The following is a 20418-nucleotide window of genomic DNA, read 5'->3' on the forward strand; positions in this document are numbered from 1 at the left end:
ACCAATGAGAACCACAGACCACCAGAGGAAGCAGCTTTTATTGACGAGTTATCTTCAGAAACCAACAAGACTATGTACCCACTTTCAGTCACCCCCTATCCCTCCAGCATCTCACATTGCTCCACCTGGGAAAGGGATATAAATTGCCTTTCTGTTTTCCCAAGCCCCAGTCTTTCCCCTCCCCGTGTAGCCTAACTTAGAAATTCAGTAGCAATACCGTTGTTGTTTTTTCCCCCCGAGCAAGGCCTGCTGCAGCCACTTCATAACAATTACGGGTGAATGGATGTGGGGGGAAGCAGTTAGATGAGTAAGAAGAGTAATGTACAGGAAAACAGGAACGTAGACTATCAAAGTTCCCTCTGTCCTGCCTCAGTGTCTTGATCCTTCATTGGTTGCATTTCTCTTTATGCTGAATCACACCCTTCTGAATCAGATCCGGGATTTCGACTGCCAGCCATGGACCCAGCTGCAACACAAGGGAGACCCTGTGAGATTACTACCACCCAGTCGATGCCTCTTATTTCATCAGAAGCCCCTTCTTAGAGAGATTCTAGGGGAACATGCCCAAAGGAAAACACTGTTATTCTTTGTTTACTCTCAGATATTTTCTTATACCACTCAGGGCCTAGCCCCTCCCCCCCTTAAATACCAAATACCCCAAACTTACCCCCAGAGCCATGAGATGAGCTAATCCAAACTTGGGCACGTTCCTGGCCCACAAAGGCTTAAAGTGATCTGTCAGGCATATTTTGCCACCCCTATGAGAGGGACAAGGGGAAGAAGGTGTTGACATGCAAGGTTTACCGTATAGCATAGCAGCCTCTTGGGAACACAGGAAAAATACTGTAATGAGAATTGAGAACAAGGTCTGCTAAGTACTTTGCCCAGGCTTGGCAGAGGGCGGTATGGAGCTCCTCTGGGTCAGCAGACTCTGGGAAAATTCCTGCCTCCCAGAGTTCTTCCCTAAGGCCTTCTTTGACCTTTTCCCATCTCCTATTCAGTCCTACCTGTACATCTTTGCCGTTTTTCCATCCAGTTCAGGGACAGCAATTTCTGGAGCAGTAGTGGGATATGTGATAGGAATCTGGAGGAATTATAAAGCCTTAATAAAACAGAATCAGGATAGAAAGGAACGAATCTAATCAGACCCACGCATTTCTTGATTCAACTGAAATGTTTGGCAAACTCCCTAAGCAGCAAGTACACACCAGAATTCTGGACATGGAGATGAGTAACTGTAATCTATGCTTGCCTCAAACCTCAGCTTTTCCCTCCCATTTTAAAAGTTGTTGTTGGTTCCTCCAAGAAAGGTTAGCTTGTTAGCAATCACTTAATCCCTCCCCTTCTACTAACCTCTATATTTCCCACTCCATCCTACTCACATCAAACTCGATGTCAAACTCATATTTGAGGAGGTCATGGATGTACCAGCACTTTCCAAACCACCTGTAACAAAGACCGAACCTCAGTGCAATTTGCCCATTCTTCTTATACTCAAATGACATCTTCTTTGTTTAGGTAGCCAGCCTGGGAGACTCATGGGATGGGAACTGGAGAACTCTGGAGCTGTGGGAGCGGAGACAGCTACTATCAGGCAGGGAAGGCCTGGCAGTGGGCTTTGGGACACCAAAATGCTCAAGGCATCTAACATTCCCACCCCCAAACCTCCCAAGACGGTCTGCCTACCGAGTCCCCTCCTTGTTGGACTCCAGTCGGAACCAATCATTGTCCGCATTCTTGTTGTTCTCCACATACTAAAAGCAGAGAATGAGGTCTTTGAGGAAGGATTTGGGGCCAAGGGCAGTCCCTTCTCCCTCAGAAGAAAAGTGTGATTACTTTTTCTCAGGGTAAGAAAAAAAAGTTTACCCAACTTTTTTGAGTTAAGCAAAACCGAAGATAAAGCTATGCTGATAAGTAGTGGATTTGCCCAAAGCTGAGAACAGAATGTTTGGGTTCCACTCAATTTAGCATGCACAAAAGATTTGATGATATCGCCTGGGTTCTCTTCTCACTTCTGATAGTGTCTGCTCTCAGCCCAAACTCATTTTATCACAGATTCCCTCTCTAAAGGACCTCATATAGTCCTAGTTTTGGCTAGCACCCACATGCTGATGACTTCCAAATCTTTATCTTTAACCCAGATTTTTTCCCAGAGCTTCAAGACTCCAGTATCCAACTACATATTGAAATTTCTACCTTCGTTTCACAGGTACCTCAAACTCAGCATTTCCTCCTGATCCTTCAGACTCATTTCTCCACTCATCAATCTCAGGTGGCAGTATTAACATTCACTCAGTCACTCAAGCCCAAAACCTGGGAATCATCCTTGCCCCTCTCTCTTCTTTACTCTACTTCACCAATCCTTCACGATGTCCTGCTGATTTTATCTTCTGAATATTCTTCAAATCTCTCTCTCCTCTCTATCCTCATAACTGCTGAGTTTCGCTATCTTTCTTTCACCTGGGCTAATGTCAGCCTCCTAACTTGTCTCCTACCTTCAATCTTATCCTTGTCAATTGTTTTCCTCTCTACTGCCACTGTGATTGATCTAAACCCAAATCTGACCATGTTATTCCTCAGCTTAAAATCCTATAAAGATATCCCAATGCCTCCAAGACAAAATTCAAGTGCTCAAACCTCTCTCTCAAGCCTTGCCTACCACTCCCTGCCATACATTTGATGCTCTAGCAACTCTGAACTATTTGTGATTCTTCATACACGTTATGGTATTTCTAGCTTCTATGCCTTTTTCATGCTGTTCCCTTTGCCTTGGATGTTCTTCTCTTACCCTCACGTTGTATCAGAGCAACTTATGTTTACCCTTTAAGTCTCAGCTCAAGCATTGCCTCTTCTAGGAAGGCTTCTTCGACTAAACCCAAGCTGGATTAAGTATCTCACCTCTTACTTCAAAACATCCTAGCAATTTCTCTGTCTTCCTCTCCCTGTCTCTCTCCACTTAAATAACGTGTTATAATGATCTGTTTCTGTCTATGTCAGTAGGCTCCATCTTATTCGGCTTGGGATCCCCTTCCTAAGACTAGGTCTACAACATCTTTCTTTTTTTTTTTTTTTTTTTTTAGTGAATATGAATACATAGTAGGAGAGCTGCTGGCCTTTCAAACAGACAGAGACCACTGCAAAGAAGGAAACCTTTCTTCTTTGTCCACAGAAGGGAGATTGAGAACACGGCTCGCTCCTGTGAGCTCAGCTCCTCAACTCTCTGCAACGAAGACCTACTTGAATTTTCAACCGTAACGTGTGTTCCTCGCTCAGAAAGAGTGAAGGAGGGAGCAGAGAGATGCAGACCGGGTCTTAGGGCCCCAGAAATTTCTTTTGACCCCCACCCCTTCATCCAAGAGAGCACACACCTCGTGCCAGAGGGACACGTCACCTTCTGGGGAGGCGTATCCCTAGAATAACTGCTGCTTTCAGCCCGAAAGTCTAGCCCTACTGCGGCTCCTAAACTGAGTCTCTTCTGCCTCCTCCCCTGCTTTTCCCCTCAGTCCCCCAGCCCTACAATCGTCCAATTTCTATGATTTTGGGAGTTAAACTTTAAAACCAGAAGCGGCTTCCACACGGAGCCTATTCGTAAGGACACCTGATTACCCCCAACCCTTTTGCGACGCGGTCGGCCGCGGAAGCATAACTGACCCGGATAAGAGACTGATATTCCTCCTTGAGTCGCTGCACCCACAACTCCCGATCTCGAGGTCCGGCGTTAGTCTTCAGCACCGGGATCTCAGACACTACACGCCGAGTAGCCTCGTCCGCCATCTTGGACGAGGGCGCAGGAGAAATGAGGAAGTGGTATTACCTGCAGTTTACATTGGAGGCGCCGCCATCTTTACTATGGGAAGATGAGGAGTTGCGCTTCCTGAAGACTTCTTTGAATGCGATCGTTATTGTCTAACAAAGACAAATTTGTTACCTGGTCACCTGTTTGTGGGTACAACAGGAAGAACAGAATGGAAACGGACGGCTCTGTCCTGAATATGGTACCTATCGTTTAAAAAAAAAAAAAAAGCAGACTGTTCCAAGGATAACTTCCGCTCATGCTCAGAGAAGAAACCTCAGACAACCATTCCGGACGCCTTCCCAGACTTGGAAAGCCGTTAGAATTTTAGGTTGTTCTAGGCACTGTTCTGGGCACTGGCTTCCTAAAACACGCGATTCACATGTGTCCGCTTCGAATAAGCTTACTTAGCTTCCGTGAAGCCCGGTTGAGTTAGCAGAGGCCAATGAAGCCATACAATGAAAGGGTATTGTACTTCTGATAATTATTGGAATCCATGGAGAATCAAAGTATAGTATATAGTCTTGGTCCTGAAGAATTAACACAATCGAATTAGAGAATTCTTAAGTGTCAAAGGAGTTTAGAGGTCACAGGAAGACTTGCTTTAGTCTGGCCTAGACATTTTGGCGTCTGGAATTAACTCATCTAGGAAGGAATCATGTCTCTATCTCTAGTGCATGGCACAGAGTGGGTACCCGGTAATCCTTTTGCAGAATTTTGTATCTCTCAGTGGTTTTTAACGCTAAATACATTAATTTTGGCTTTAATTTAATATTTTGTAACGGAGTACAATAATAAGATTTTGTAATGGAGCAACATTAATCGTTCCAGCCTGTGGCAGTAATTTTGGATCAGATTCTATTAATCATCAAATTCTATAGTCCATCTACAAATTTGATAAGCATGCTATATCTTGATTTCTAATGGCTGAAACGTCCAATACAATGTTGAATAAAAGTGTTGAGAGCAAACATCCTTGCCTTATTCTGATTTGAGGGGTGAAAGCATTGCCTTTCTTCATTAAGTATGATGATAGCTTTTGGCTTTTCATGGATGCTCTTTATCAGGTTAAGGAAGTTCCCTTCTATTCCTAGCGTTGAGGGCTTTTATCATGAATGAATGTTGGATTATTTTTCCAATTTTTTTTCCATGAGACGATGATGTGGTTTTTGTCGTTTTTTTTTTAGCATGCTATGTATTTTTTAAAAGTATTGGATACTGGATAAGGCTCAGACAAAGCTTTGTAATATCTCACTAGAGATCTCTCTCCTAGGGGAAATATTTATTTCCTTTTGGGTGTAGGCACTGTGGTGTGGTACAGAGTGCAGAGATCTGGAATGAGGCTTATTTGATTTAATCATCAAAAGACTTTGGAGATGCGGGGAGGGGGAAATGGGAAAATGAAGGCCAAAGGATACAAACTTTCAGTTATAAGAATAAATTCTGAAGATCTAATGTACAGCATAGTGACTACAGTTAATAATACAATATTGTATATTTGAAAGTTGCTGAGAGTAGATTTTTTTTTTAAAGATTTTATTTTCTTCCTTTTTCTCCCCAAAGCCCCTTGGTACATAGTTGTGTATTTTTAGTTGTGGGTCCTTCTAGTTGGGGCATGTGGGACGCTGCCTCAGCATGGCTTGATGAGTGGTGTCATGTCCATGCCCAGGATTCGAACTGGCAAAACCCTGGGTTGCCACAGCGCAGCACATGAACTTAACCACTCGGCCACCGGGCCAGTCCCATCTGAGAGTAGATCTTAAGCATTCTCACCACACACACACACACACACACACACACACACACACACACACACAAAAGAGTTAACTACTCAAGGTGATTGATGTGTTAATTATCCTGATCTTGGTAATCATTACACAGTGTATATGTATATAAAATCTTTAGAGGCTGGTCCCGTGGCCGAGTGGTTAAGTTCTCGCGCTCTGCTGCAGGCGGCCCAGTGTTTCATTGATTCGAATCCTCGGCGCGGACATGGCACTCACTGCTCATCAAACCATGCTGAGGCGGCATCCCACATGCCACAACTAGAAGCACCCACAACAAAGAATATACAACTATGTACTGAGGGGCTTTGGGGAGAAAAAGGAAAAACAATAAAATCTTTAAAAAATCTTCACGTGTATATGTATATGATACACATGTACATGTATATCAAATCATCACTTTAAATATATACAATTGTATTTGTCAAGTATTCCTCAATAAAGTTGGGAGGGAGGAAGACTTTGGAGAGTTACTTTAACTTTGTGAAATGCATTTCTCACCTATAGAAGGAGGATAGTAATCTTTATAAGGTTGTGGTAACTATATATACAATGTCTTTTCATTCATTCACATAACAGGCTTTCAGGATGAAATTCAGATAAAATATATGGCAGTAATTTTCGAACTGTTTTTAGTAGTGGAGCCAGGTTTATAAACAAAATCTTACTTGGAATCTCAAGATACAGAAATGATCAGTGCAGAGCTGCTCTCATTCAAGTGCAGGCACAAGACCTCTATTCCTTAGAATACTTCTCCTATGGTAACCACTCGTCACACTTTATTAATTATTTGTCTTGAAAGACTGGAAGCTCAAGGTAGGGACTGTGTGTCTATCTTGTTCATTGCCGTATTTCTAAAACCTAATGCTGTAATGCCTGGCACGAAGTAAGTGATCAATCAATATTTTTAAAATAAATGAATATCTTGATGGGTAAGGTAAGCACCAGAAAAGCTGTCTTTTTAAATCTGCATTTTACTTTTCTGGCATTGTTTTGGAAAATCACCTTATTAGACATAGCAAAGCAAAGCTCATAATATGTATGATAATACAAAGGGCTGTCTCTATTGTAAACATAAGGCTGTCTCTATTGTACACATAGTTGCATCTCCGTAGAGTATATTTCTTTTAGAGAAGTGTTTATTTTTAAATTATGCATTTAGCTTATTCTGGGCTTTAATTAATTCTCACAAGAGATCAGAAGCTAAGATAAAGAAGAGTGTGTAGGCCTGAACTTCATTTTTTTTCAAAGGAAGAACTCATTCCTGAGCAAATGTTTATGGAGTCCCTACTACATCCAGGCACTGGAAATAGGTAGTGCACAAGGCAGGCAGAGTCCTTTCCCTCATGGAAATTATCCTAAAACAGTTATAAAAAGGAATTGGGCAGGATTGATTGGATAACTCAATTCTGGGAAATGCACTGATGTCGGACCATTGTTTCGATGGGATAGTACAGTTGGGCACAGGGGGAGCCCCTGAAAGTAGTTGAAAGTCCGATTGTCAGTCATCAGGGGAAAAGGTAGCTCGCAGAGGACAGAAGGAGAAATAAATATCAGATCAGGGAAATAAACCTTGGATTATGGAAGGAATTGAAAATTTTCCTCCCTCTGGTCTTTAAGGGGTTGGTCTGGACTCCAGTGTGCTGGAAGATAGCTCAGAATGGTGAGGAAAATGCTAGCTCTACTACAGGGAGGGAGCCACCCTATAGAGGATCAGTGTAGATGCGTAGCCAGTTTTGGAAAATGTTCTCTTTTGCTATTGCCTTTAATTATTCTGGAGACTTCAGGAAAGAATTATTGTAAATTATAACTTGGTCTCTGTTATGCTGTGGAGAATTGGGTCCACAGTTAGAACTTGGTAAAGAGAATGATAAAAAGTAACTGTGCTTACTATGTGCTAGACACTGTCCTAAACGTTTTACAAAATTAGCTCCTTTAATTCTGGCAACAAGCTTAAGATAGGTACTCTCATTATCTCCATTTACCTTTGAAGAAACAAATTTTGAGGCATTACATTTGAGAAACAATCAGGTCAAATGAAAGAAAGCCCTATATCACACAGCCAGTAAATGGTAGAACTGGAATTCAATCCCAAGCACAGTCCGACTTTAGAGATCACATCCTTAACCAACTGATATGCCTTTCCACCATTTCCAGGCCAATGTGAAACTAGCATCAGGGATCTGAGGGGTTGGAGATGGTGGCAGGGGCCTATGGATGGCCCTAAAAGGGCAGACAACAATCGGTAGTGAAACTGTGTTTCTGAAAACACAAAGAGAGACTGATGGTTCTAAACCAAGCACAGCAGAGCTGCAGGAACACATATGAGACAACCAGCCCCCTCCCTGGAATGGGCTGAAGTGTGCACAGGACCCTCTGAGGTGTTGGTATCACCCATAGGGTGGAACTATGGACTCCGAGTTTAACTGATAATGTGACTTCACCTCTACCTACTAGCTAGTAAGATCTGGGCAACGGTTGGGAGTGCCAGAGAATTTGGTTAATAAAGACAAAAAGACACAGTTTTTGGGGAGGAGAAACTAATATGCAGGGAATTAATATAAAATAAGAAATCTCTATTCTGGAAGTATACAAAGTACTGTCTGAGTAAGTATGCCTGAGAGAATTGGGTAAGGCTGATAGCATTTGAACTGGAACTCTTAGGATGGGTCCATTGAACATGCAGGCAAGGAGAGAGCAGGGGAAGTATAGCATTCTAGGCAGACAGAAGAGCGTGTGTAAGGCAGGAAGGCATGAGGGAATATAGTATTATATTAATAATAGCAAATATCCAGATCATTATTTATAACAGGAAAAAAGCTCCTAGAAACCATTAATGTTACAATATTAATTCTATGCAATATGCCATATGGAAATATTTATAAAATAAATTATAAAATCAGAACACAAAATTTTACGTACATGTGGTTTTAAAATATTTATTTTTGAATAGGTAACCCATGCACCTGCTCAAAACTCAAAGGGTGCAAAAGGATATAGAGTGTAACGTAACTCTCCTTCTTACCCCATTCCTTGGCTGCTCAGTTCCCTTCCCCAGGGGCCCCTCCCCTCCACCTAGTTTTTTGTATAACCTTCCAAATATATTCTATGCATTTACCAATACACATACCAATGCATTTACCATTACACAAATACATTTTTTTAAAACTTTTTATACAAATGGTAGCATAATGCACCTTGCTTTTTTCACTGAATAATATATCTTGGAGGCTGCTCCATATTAATACATATAGAACTACCTCATTCTTTTGTTCCTTGTCTCCCTCCCCTTCTTCCTTCTTCTTTAGTAGATGCATCTCATTGTATGGATCTACCATAATTTGTTCAACCAGACCCTCATGGATGGATAGTTAGATTATAGTCACTCTCTTGCTATTACAAACAGTGCTGCAGTTAATAGCCTTGTCTTTTCATCACTTTGTACATGTGCAATAAATACTTAGATATGGAACTGTTGCCTCAAAAAGCTTGTGCATTTTAAATTTTGTTAAATGTTTCCAAATTGCCCTCCATAAAGATTAAGCCAATTTATATTACTATTAGCAATATATGAAATGACAAGGTTTCCCCCAAAACAAATCAGAATATTAACAACAGAGTTGTTTTTGCCAATTCCATGATAGAAATAGAATCTCGAGACAATTTTAATGTCCATTTCTCTTATTATGAGTAAGGCTGAATAAATTTTCATAGGTTTGGTATCCATTTGTATTTCCTTTTCTGTAAATTCTTATATTCTGTGTCCCTTTTAATTTATCATTCATTTTTTTTTCTGATTACTAATTACTAATTATTATGAGGGGTTTTTTTTTTTTTTTGAGGAAGATTAGCCCTCAGCTAACTCTTGCCAATCTTCCTCTTTTGCTGAGGAAGACTTGCCCTGAGCTAACATCCATGCCCATCTTGCTCTACTTTATACATGGGACACCTACCACAGCATGGCTTGCCAAGCGGTGCCATGTCTGCACCCGGAATCCAAACTGGCGAACCCCGAGCCACCGAAGTGGAACGTGCGAGTTTAACCACTGCACCACCGGGCTGACCCCAGAGGGCTTTTTTTTAACGAAAGAGAGTAGCAGTTTGTGATGAGTTGTAAATATTTCCCCCAGTTTGTCATTTGTCTTTGCTTTTGTTTATAGTATTTTTAACCATATGGAAAATTTTCATATATGAAGTTGAATTTATGAGTCTTTTTGCTTATAGCTTCTGGTGTTTGTCACTACAACAGTCTAGATTTTTTAAAAATATGTTTTCCTCTAGTACTTTTTTCCCTAAAATGAAAATGGCTTTGTTTGTTACAGTTTATATAAATACAGAAAAATAAAATTAATTCATATTCCTACCCTAAGAGAGAAAACTGCTATAATTTTAAGTATACATCCTTCCAGACATGTCTTATGTGCACATTTCCTTTCTTCTACTTTTTTGGGGTTTAATTTACTGTTATATGTTCTTGAGATTGATGCCAAACTCATGAATTTTCAGCTTTTCTTTTTTCCAAATATGTGCACTTAAAAATATACATTTTCTTGTAAGCACAGCTTTAGCCACATCCCATAAGTTTTGGTATGTAGTATTTTTATTATCATTCAGTTCAAATTATTTTCTAACTCCAGTTGTGATTTCTTTTGAGGTGTTATTTAGAAGAGTATTTTATAACTTATAGAGATTTTCTAGTTACCTTTTTCTTACTGATTTCTAGCTTAACTGCAATATGGCAAGAAACTTTGTATAATTTCAATCCTTTGAAATTTGTTGAAACTTGCTTTATAGCACAACATGGTCGGTTTTTAAAATGCTCCAAGTGTGCCTAAAAATAATTTTTAATTTGCAGTTGTTGCATATAGTGGACTATATATGCTTGTTGAATCCAATTTGCTGCTCAAATGTCATTTAAGTTTTTTATATCCTCATTGATTTTTTTGTCTATTAGTTCTGAAAGATGCATGCTCTATCAGTGAGTGAGACAGATGTATTGAATCTCCTATTATGATCATGAATTTGTCTATTTTTTTCTTGTAGCTCTGTTGCTCTATATAATTTGAGGTTATTTTATTAAGTGCATACAAATGTAGAACTTCCTGGTAAATTGCAGTTATTAATATGAATGCCTTTGTTCCCCCCCCTTTTCTTTTTTTAAGATTAGCACCTGAGCTAAAATCTGTTGCCAATCTTTTTTTTTTCCTTCTCCTCAAAGCTCCCCCAAGTACACAGTTGTATATTCTAGTTGTTGGTCCTTCTGGTTGTGCTATATGGGATGCCACCTCAGCATGGCCTGACCAGCGGTGCTAGGTCCACGACCAGCACCTGAACTGGCAAAATGCTGGGCTGCGGCTTAACAACAAAAAAACAAACAACCCAATCAAACAATGGGCAGAGGACATGAACAGACATTTCTCAAAAGAAGATATGAATATGGCCAATAGACACATGAAAAGATGTTCATCATCGCTAATCATCAGGGAAATGCAAATCAAAACTACACTAAGATATCACCTTACACCCGTTAGATTGGCAAAAACATCCAAAACCAAGAATGACAAATGTTGGAGAGGTTGTGGAGAAAAAGGAACACTCATACACTGTTGGTGGGAATGCAAACTGGTACAGCCACTATGGAAAACAGTATGGAGATTTCTCAAAAAGTTAAAAATAGAAATACCCTATGACCCAGCCATCCCATTACTGGGTATCTATCCTAAGAACCTGAAATCAGAAATCCCAAGAGTCCCTTGCACCCCTATGTTCATCGCAGCATTATTTACAATAGCCAAGACGTGGAACCAACCTACATGCCCAGAAACTGATGATTGGATAAAGAAGATATGGTATATATACACAATGGAATACTACTCAGCCATAAAAAAAGACAAAATTGGCCCACTCGCAGCAACGTGGATGGACCTCGAGGGTATTATGTTAAGCGAAATAAGCCAGTCAGAGAAAGACGAACTCTATATGACTCCACTCATAGGTGGAAGTTAATATATTGACAAGGAGATCTGATCGGTGGTTACCAGGGAAAAGGGGGGGTGGGGGGAGGGCACAAAGGGGGAAGTGGTGTACCCACAACATGACTAACAATAATGTACAACTGAAATCTCACAAGGTTGTAATCTATCATAACATTAATAAAAAAAAAAAAAATGCTGGGCTGCCGAAGCAGATCACATGATCTTAACCACTTGGTCACAGGACCGGGCCCCCTTCTTTCTTTCTTTCTTTCTTTTTTTTTTTTTGAGGAATATTAGTGTTCAGCTAACATCTGCTGCCAATCCTCCTCTCTTTGCTGAGGAAGACTGGCCCTGAACTAACATCCATGCCCATCTTCCTCTACTCTATATATGGGACACCTACCACAGCATGGCTTGCTGAGTGGTACCATGTCTGCTCCTGGGATCTGAACTGGTGAACCCTGGGCCACCGAAGTGGAATGTGCTCACTTAACTGCTGCACCACTGGGCTGGCCCCCTCCTTCTTTATTTCTAGTAATGCTTTTTGCCTTCAAGTCTACTATATCTGTCATTATATAATTTTCTTTTGGTTTATGTTTACATAGTATATCTTTTCCCACTCTTTTACTTTCAACCTTTTTGTACCCTTATGTTTTGGATAGCTTCCAGTATTTTATATTAATTATGATTGGCTATTAATCCATACGGAATTAATTTTGGTGAAGGGTATGATGTCAGGATCCAACATTTTCTCTTTGGATGTCTCTTCAGATGTTTCAACACCATTTACTAAATAATGCATATTCTTTCCACTGATCTAAGGTGGCACTTTTATCAATACAAAATTTCCATACGTATTTGGGTCTATCACCGGGCCTTCCATTCTGTTCCAACAATTTGTCTATTCACAGGGCATTACTCTACTGATTTAATCATTGCAGCTTTATAACAAATTCTTATTATCTGGTTGGGCTAGCTTCTATTCATCACTTTTCTTTTTCAGAATTTTCCTTTTAATTCTTCCTTATTTTTCCATGTGAACTTAAAATAAGCTTGTTTTATTTTTAAAAATCCTGCTGATATTTTGATCTAGATCATATAAATCTATAGACAACTTTGGAAATCAACATCATTATATTTTCTCTCTACCCAAGAACATGATGTTACTTTCCATTTGTTCAAGTTTTCTCTTATATGGGTAGCATTTAAAAATTTCATTCATACTGATCTTGCACATTCTTGTTAGGCTTATTATAAGGAATTTTGTTTTGTTGCTATTGGGTCTTCGATTTTATCTTTAACTTACAGTTTGTATATATAAAGGATATTCACTTCTGCATGTTACTTTCCCCCCACTTGACTAATTCCGTTATTATTTGTAATAATTTTTAAGTTGATGCTCATGAGTTATCTAGTTAAACAAGCTATCATCTGCAATAATGATAATTAGATTATTATTTTAGCTACATAAAAATGTATAAATAGCTAAAGCTTGGAAGAACACACGAAGAAATGAGGTAATGCAAGGAGTTAGGAAAATCCTTTTTGTTATAAGTTCATTAATGATTAAAATAGTAACAGGATTCTTAGCATTTTAAATGAGTTCAGGGCCTGAACACATGCTATTCTAGAAATAAAAAGTATAAGTAAAATTGTGTCCCCTTTAGGTAATCTGAGGAACTCACAATATGGCAAATGTCCACATTTTCAAAGAGGAAAATTCTAGATGGTGAACTCTGGGAACTAAAAACCTAAGATTATTAGGGGCCGGCCAGGTGGCACAGCAGTTAAGTGAGCACATTCCGCTTTGGTGGCCTGGGGTTCTCCGGTTCAGATCCCAGGTGTGGACATGGCACTGCTTATCCAGCCATGCTGTGGCAGGTATCCCACATATAAAGTAGAGGAAGATGGGCACGGATGTTAGCTCAGGGCCAGTCTTCCTCAGCAAAAAGAGGAGGATTGGCAGCAGATGTTAGCTGAGCGCTAATATTCCTCAAAACAACAACAAAAACCTAAGGTTATTAATTCTTAGTAAAACTATAGAACAGGTATTAAAGGGCGATGACAAAAGAAAGCAGCAATCCCCAGATGCTTACAGTGGTTCATCACTGTGATTCAGTCTCCCAAGGTGTCCGATCTTCATTGCCTCCCGGCCTTTTGCAGGTGTCTGCTTATCCTAGGGTACTCCTCCCCATTCTCCACAAGATGGCTGCCTCCTTCATGTCCTTTGGGTCTCAGCTTCCATGTCACCACCTCACAGAGGATTTCTGGATCATTCATTTTTCTGTCACAGCATTCTGTTCTTTTCCTTCATAGCACCTATCTCAATTTAGAATGATGTATTTATTTTTTCCTTAGTGTCTGTCTACCCACGTAGTGAGCTCCATGAAGACATGTCTGTTTTGTCCACCATTGTGTATCCTATCCTATATGTCTATCACAATACCTGACATTAGTAAATGCTTAACATACTAAGTAAACGACTGAATGACTTTCCTCACCAGTGTTACTAGATAAACAAACTAGAAGAACATTATAGAGACAGTATATCTTGATTGCAGGAAAACATAACAGTTTCCTGGTATGTTTTTTGAAAAAGATAGACAATGGGCTAGAATATAGAAGCATTTTTATTTGATTGAACAATCAACCAAAGAAGAACTGACTAATTTTCTAATTAACTGGTGTGGCTGGTGAGACAAGGCTGTTTTTGTCATGGCCTGCAGGATAACCAATGACTTGGAAAAAGTCATCCCCACGGGGGCAGCAGAGAGCATTGATAAAGGACCTGCTGAATTTCTGAAACCTGAAACATATATATCGTTATATACAAATACTAGGTAACATTTACCCAGCACTTACAATGAGTTAGGCCCTGTGTTAACAATTCATATATATTATTCAACATAATCATTAAAACAATGACCTATCATGTGGATGTTATATTTGCCCCTTTTACAGATAAGAAAACAAGCTCAGAGAAGCTAAGGAATTTGCCCAAAGTCATATTAGTGAGGGTCAGAGCTGGCAAATGAAGAAAAGGAAACAGGTTAAGGAGAATTTTGGATAGCAGATAGTTAGGATTCAGGGACTGATTGTGGTCCCTATTTTTCTATTCAGGAGCCAGGAGACATCAGAATTCCAGCTCAGGGCTTACAGCTAGGTCTGAAGCTCAATTGAAATTAGGATCCAGGATGATGCCTGGATGAAAATGAATAACTGGGGGGCCGGCCCCATGGCCGAGTGGTTAAGTTTTCACGCTCTGCTTCGGTAGCCCAGGGTTTCGCTGGTTCGGATCCTAGGCATAGACATGGCACAGCTCGTCAGGCCACATTGAGGTGGCATCCCACATACCACAACTAGAAGGACCCACAACTAAAATATACAACTATGTACTGGGGGGATTTGGGGAGAAAAAACAGGGAAGAAAAAAGAAGATTGGCAACAGTTGTTAGCTCAGGTGCCAATCTTAAAAAAAAAAAGAGGGGCCGGCCCAGTGGCGCAGCGGTTAAGTTTGCACCTTCCGCTGAGGCGGCCTGGGGTTCGCCAGTTTGGATCCTGGGTGTGGACATGGCATTGCTTATCCAGCCATGCTGTGGCAGGCGTCCCACGTGTAAAGTAGAGGAAGATGGGCACGGATGTTAGCTCAGGGCCAGTCTTCCTCAGCAAAAAGAGGAGGATTGACAGCAGTTAGCTCAGAGCTAATCTTCCTCAAAAAAAAAAGAAAGAAAATGATTAACTGGAGCAGCTTGAAGTTAATGGGGAGCCAAGAACTAGAGAGGCCTGTCAGGTCAATAAATCACTGTAGGATAAAGTTCAAGAATAAAGCTCAGGCAGGGACACAGGGATCAGACTGGGCCTGGAAGAATCAAAAGGATACTTGTGACAATAACTGCCAATAGGGTATGGACTTCTTTAAGGCAATGTCTGGTTTGAAAAGATCTTAATTTGGGCAGAGGTGTAGAACAGCATGAACTGGGAAAAGCAGCCTTAATAGAGTATTCAGATCAAGCAAGATAAGAGGTCTTCTATACTTTGAATTGGTACTACCATTGACCTGGAAAAAAAATATTTAGTAGGGACATAGTAGTTATCTGAAGGGTTGACATACAGCTATGATGTGGTGATCCAGAGAGAAAAAATAGGACCAATAAATGGAAGGTACAAAGAGATAGATTTTTCTAAAGTACAGAAAAAAGGCTTTTCTCTTTTGCTTTTTTTTGGTGAGGAAGATTGGCCCTGAGCTAACACTTGTTGCCAATCTTTCTCTTTTTTTTTTTGCTTGAGGAAGACTATCCCTGAGCTAACATCTGTGGCAATCTTCTTCTGTTTGGTATGTGGGATGCTGCCACAGCGTGGCCTGATGAGTGGTACGTAGGTCCGTGTCTGGGATCCAAACTGCGAACCCTGGGCCACCGAAACAGAGTATGTGAACTTAACTACTACGCCACCATGCTGGCCCCTAAAAAGGCTTTTCTAATCACTGAGAATTACAGTGAGTTGAGAACTATAGCACAGGACACACTAGAAACAGGAGAATGTGAAAGGTAGCTGAAGGATGTCAGGTTAGAGTCTAGTGAAGGAAGAGATAATGGTGGGAACAGTGTGTTGAGAAGCAGAAAAGAATGGGAATCAGGGTCAAGCTGAAGGGGCTGGTCTTTGAAAGCTAGAGGGAGTTTTCTTAGCAGAGGCTCCAAGGAAGAGACAGGAGCTGACGTAAAGGAAGGAATGTGAAAGACAGAGGACTCTGAGTAACAAAAGAATCGTACACAGGGTTCTCAGTCTTCTCAGTGGAGTTTTCTCAAGTTTTCAGTTGAAGCAACGAGAGGATGGAAAAAGAACAGAAGACAAAAGATGAAGTTTTTGCTATAACTATTGATGTATAGTTTAACCCAAGGGGGAACAGCTGTTTAGCTATGGCTAGTGAAAAATCTTTAAAGCGTTTGAAATATTTTTTCTCAGTGGTGGGCATGAGAGTGTCCATCTCCACACAGGTCTCCTTGGGTTAGCTGGCATTTATTCCATTTCACCTCAGGAAATCTGCTCAGCTCTCTTTATTGGCATTATGATCTCTTCAGCCCCTATTAAATCTCAAGTGAACATCCAGGGCCCCCCAAACAGAAAACATTCCTACAACTGCAACCATGAATGGACCAATTACCTTAGGAACAGTTGGCCAGACAATGTTTGTCCCAATTGTCTGGAATATGTAAAATTTAGTTGTTAAGGTTTGGTTCCAGGGAAAAGGACTGAGTCCTACGAGTCCTGTAGAGGAAGAGAGATTATTCTGGAAGGCTTAATGGAGACAAATCCCAGCCCTTCCTTTACCTTTCCATTCTGAGTGGAGAGGGCAATGTGTGTTTTTTCCCCATGGGCTGCAATGAGTGAGCTGGACATCACACTATTAGAAAAGGCAGTCTTCAGTATGGACTCTCCTCTCTAACCCTCTAAACGGGGTTGGGTTAGGTTTGGAGAGGAGAGGTGGGCTCACAGAAAGGAATTACTACCATGATGCCAAGACTGCTAGGTGTCAAACCGCTTCAGAATATGGATATGGAGAGAATATGATTCTATTTTAAGAAGTTGTGCCTGTGCCTGCCTCTTGTGTGGATTTACGTGGGTGGGGCACATCCCCCTTCCATACATCACAGCTACTTCTGTCCTGATGAGTCTTCCTCTAGGAAAAGCTAGGGAGCAATCTGTGAAGAAAATTAGGATATAGGGGAGGTTGTTTACAAAGGAACAGAGTTGCAGTGGGTCCAGATGGAAAGTTGGGTAGGGCTGACATTTTTGGCATTTTCTAACAGACACTTCTTCCTTCAACCTTCTAAAGTAGAGGCTGTTCATTCTCGCACTCCTGTAGGAAAGGGTGGCAGGCTATCATCCTTCTCTTTGCTATCCACTGGTACTTTCAGACTATGGTGCTTCCAACCTCTTGCAAAAACTCTTCGCTCTTTAAAGCTTCTGCTATTTGGTTCAACTACCCTTTAGCCCTCAAGTTTACTGAGGACTTTAGCACCTATTAAGTAACCTCTCTATGCCAACTCTTCCTATCTTTCAGGGTGGTTTTAGGAAAATCCATGCAATCCTTAGTTAGTTCTTGACCTTCTCAACTCCAGTTTATACTCCTACTTTCAAATCCTTAACTTCCATCATTTTGGCAACACAGGTTTTTCTTGATGGCAGCTTCAGGGCCATAGTATGGAATGGGAGAGGTAGCATTCTTGAGTGTGGAAACACTGGTGGTGCCAGAGCTGGCTGGTGCTGACTTCAAAACCCATTGAAAGACTAGGACTGCCAGTCATGATGCATAAGGGTAGAATAGCATGGGGGTCAGATTCCACATGATACTTGGGGGAAAGTTCAAAATCTCGATCTGACCTTTGTGCCAAGCTTCCAGGAAACCTGGGTCTGGAGCTAAAAGCACCTTTCCTGTTGGCTGTCTTTCTGGAGACATCTGACACTTTTAACAACTTCCACTCTCTTGAACTGCTCTCTTCCCTCTGATTCTGTGCCAATTACCACCCAGTTTTTGTTCTTCCTTATTGGCTGTTCCTTTTCAAAGATTCTCCAAGGGCTCTTCTACTTGTGCCTTAAATGTTGGAATTCTCCACAGCACTCTTCTTAGCCCTCTGCTGTTCTCTGGGGAGCTTCTAGAAATCTATGGCTTCAACTACCACTGAGATGTTCATGATTCAGAATTTCTGGCTATAGTCTAAGGCAGTATCACTCTGAATGCACCCAAACTCATCAGAATTTCTGGCTATATACACTGAAGTTTTTAAAAAGTACTTTTCTATAAAAGTAATCTATGTACACAGTAAAACAAATACCAACAGTAAAGATAGAGCTAAAATAAAAACGTATAAGTTTCATCCCTCCCAGGCCCACTCTTCATGGTTAATTTTTTAATGCCTGTGTAAATGTGCCATATGCATTCTTCTACACTAGCTTTTTTCCCATTTAATATATTTTTCTCCTACCTTTTAGATCTGTATAGTCAACTGCCATTAGGACATCTCCATCTGGCTGCCCCACAGGCACCTAAAACTCTTTCCCTTTCTTTGGAATTCTCCCTCATGCTACACCCTACTGCTAACCTCAACACCATTTAAAAATTCTTTTTTTTTTTTTGAGGAAGATTAGCACTGAGCTAACATCTGCTGACAGTTTTTTTTTTTTTTTTTTTTTTCCTGAGGAAGACTAGCCCTGAGCTAACATCCATGCCCATCTTCCCCTACTTTATATGTGGGATGCCTACCACAGCATGGCTTGCCAAGCGGTGCCATGTCCACACCGGGGATCCGAACCGGCGAACCCTGGGCCACTGAAGTGGAGCCTGAAACTTGATCTTGGCATCAGGGGTCCGGCCCCTAAAAAATTATCTTTATACATTGTGCCTTTCCAGTCACTCAATCTACCTCAGTCTGGTTTCCAGCCCACCATATATCTCTGAAACAGCTTTCTCCAAAATTACTAAATGACTTCCTTGTTGCAAAATCCATGGACACATTTTAGTCCACCTCTTACCTGATTTGTAACGTTTAACACTGTAACCAGTTTCCTTGATATTTCTCTCCTGGTTGCCTTCTTTCCTTTCTGTTTGCCCCTGCTCAATGTCCTCTTTTCAGCTTCTTTTCCTCATCTCATCCCTCAAACGCAGATATTCCTCTCACTAGGCCATCTTATCCACTTCTACAGCTTCAACAACCATCTATATTCACAGGCGCTTGAGAGCACACACCCCAAACGTTTCTTTTGCATTCCCAACCCACATTATCTAATATCCAGTTGTCTAATGGATATCCGACAGGCACCTAAAACTCATTCTCTCCCCCAAACAAAAAAGAAAATGGCATCATTATTCCTCAGTTGCCCAAGTCAGAACACGGAAATATGGATTCCTCCCTCTGCCTTATGCGCATTTCCCATCTATCTTTTCCCATCTGCACTTCCCTTTCTATAGGAGAGACCACTGTGTCTCTCACCCGGAAAAGATCTTACCAATTGTTCTCCACGCCTCTAACTGCGTCCTTTCTAATCCATTCTCCCCAATGCAACCAGTGATCTTTCTAAAATGCAAATATAATTAGTCACACCTCTGCTAAATCTCTTCAAAGTCTATTCGTTGCCCTTAGGATGAAATCAACTAAATTTGTAAGGCCTTGCGTAAACTGGCCCCTGTCAATCTCACAGGCCTCATCTATTACCTCTCTTAAAATCACATCAGGATACTAGCAGCTCCAGAAAGTACCCGGCCCCGACCCCCAATTCCCAAGAGTCCAGGATTCAGCTCAGGTGACACTTCCTTCATAAAGCGGGTGCTCAAAAGACAAATGCTCAAAGCATGAAATCCGAGAGGGCATCTCAGCAGCGCTTTCTGCTCCGGAGCCAGGTTTACGGAACGTCCGGGTTACCAGGAAGCTCAGAGCAAAGGTCAAATCCAGATCACGAACCTTCCCCAAAGGATGCGGGGCAATTTCACCCCCCATAATATTCCGCCCGTACGCGTCATGGCTGTCAGTCCCAGTCTTTCGGTGGGTCTTGAAGTCGACATCAGCCAGCCCTGGAGCCACCACTGTTTCCAAACTCAAGAATGCAACCCTCTCTCCTTACTTACTCCGGCCCTGAAGCCACCGTCAAGTAAAACTTGCGTTGCCAGCTTGCCCCAAAGCAAGATGGCTGCCATTCTCTAGCCTCTCCTCCCGACGTGAAGCTGTCCACTCCCCGTTTAATGCCGCTGCCAGGCTGCCCTCACCTAGCATGGCTCCTCCGGCTCATGCCTCACTATGGTCTCGAAGCCGCCACGAACCGGCCAGGTTCCGGGAGGCGCTGTTCAGGATGCAGCCACCCCCGCCCGCCTCTC

General features: G+C 41.4%; 1 protein-coding gene across 2 annotated transcripts; it reads right to left on the minus strand.

Moving 5' to 3' along the window:
- Positions 1-20: 20 nt before the first annotated feature.
- On the minus strand, positions 21-3984 carry UFC1 (ubiquitin-fold modifier conjugating enzyme 1). Of its 2 annotated transcripts, none has more exons than XM_046680185.1 (6): positions 3652-3984; positions 1687-1754; positions 1383-1446; positions 1008-1084; positions 805-843; positions 21-466 (listed from the first exon to the last, which is right to left on the minus strand). In XM_046680185.1, the coding sequence occupies exons 1-6, from the start codon at positions 3772-3774 to the stop codon at positions 430-432; spliced, it is 408 nt and encodes a 135-aa protein (XP_046536141.1). In that variant the 5' UTR covers positions 3775-3984; the 3' UTR covers positions 21-429. The 2 variants fall into 2 exon arrangements, with proteins under 2 accessions (XP_046536141.1, XP_046536140.1); XM_046680184.1 differs by lacking the exon at positions 805-843 and adding an exon at positions 668-758 and having other exon boundaries at positions 3652-3971.
- Between the last annotated feature and the right edge of the window lie 16434 nt (positions 3985-20418).

The sequence above is a fragment of the Equus quagga genome, chromosome 13, assembly GCF_021613505.1.
Source record: "Equus quagga isolate Etosha38 chromosome 13, UCLA_HA_Equagga_1.0, whole genome shotgun sequence".
NCBI classification, from domain to species: domain Eukaryota; kingdom Metazoa; phylum Chordata; class Mammalia; order Perissodactyla; family Equidae; genus Equus; species Equus quagga.

Bases quoted from the DNA above. Each gene is read 5' to 3' on its own strand.
- UFC1 (XM_046680184.1), bottom strand. From the start codon at position 3,774: ATGGCGGACGAGGCTACTCGGCGTGTAGTGTCTGAGATCCCGGTGCTG. The intron at 1,755-3,651 runs GTCAGTTATGCT...CTCTGCTTTTAG, and splicing joins AATATCAGTCTCTTATCCGG to TATGTGGAGAACAACAAGAA. The intron at 759-1,007 runs GTAGGACTGAAT...TCCCTCTCATAG, and splicing joins AAAACGGCAAAGATGTACAG to GGGTGGCAAAATATGCCTGA.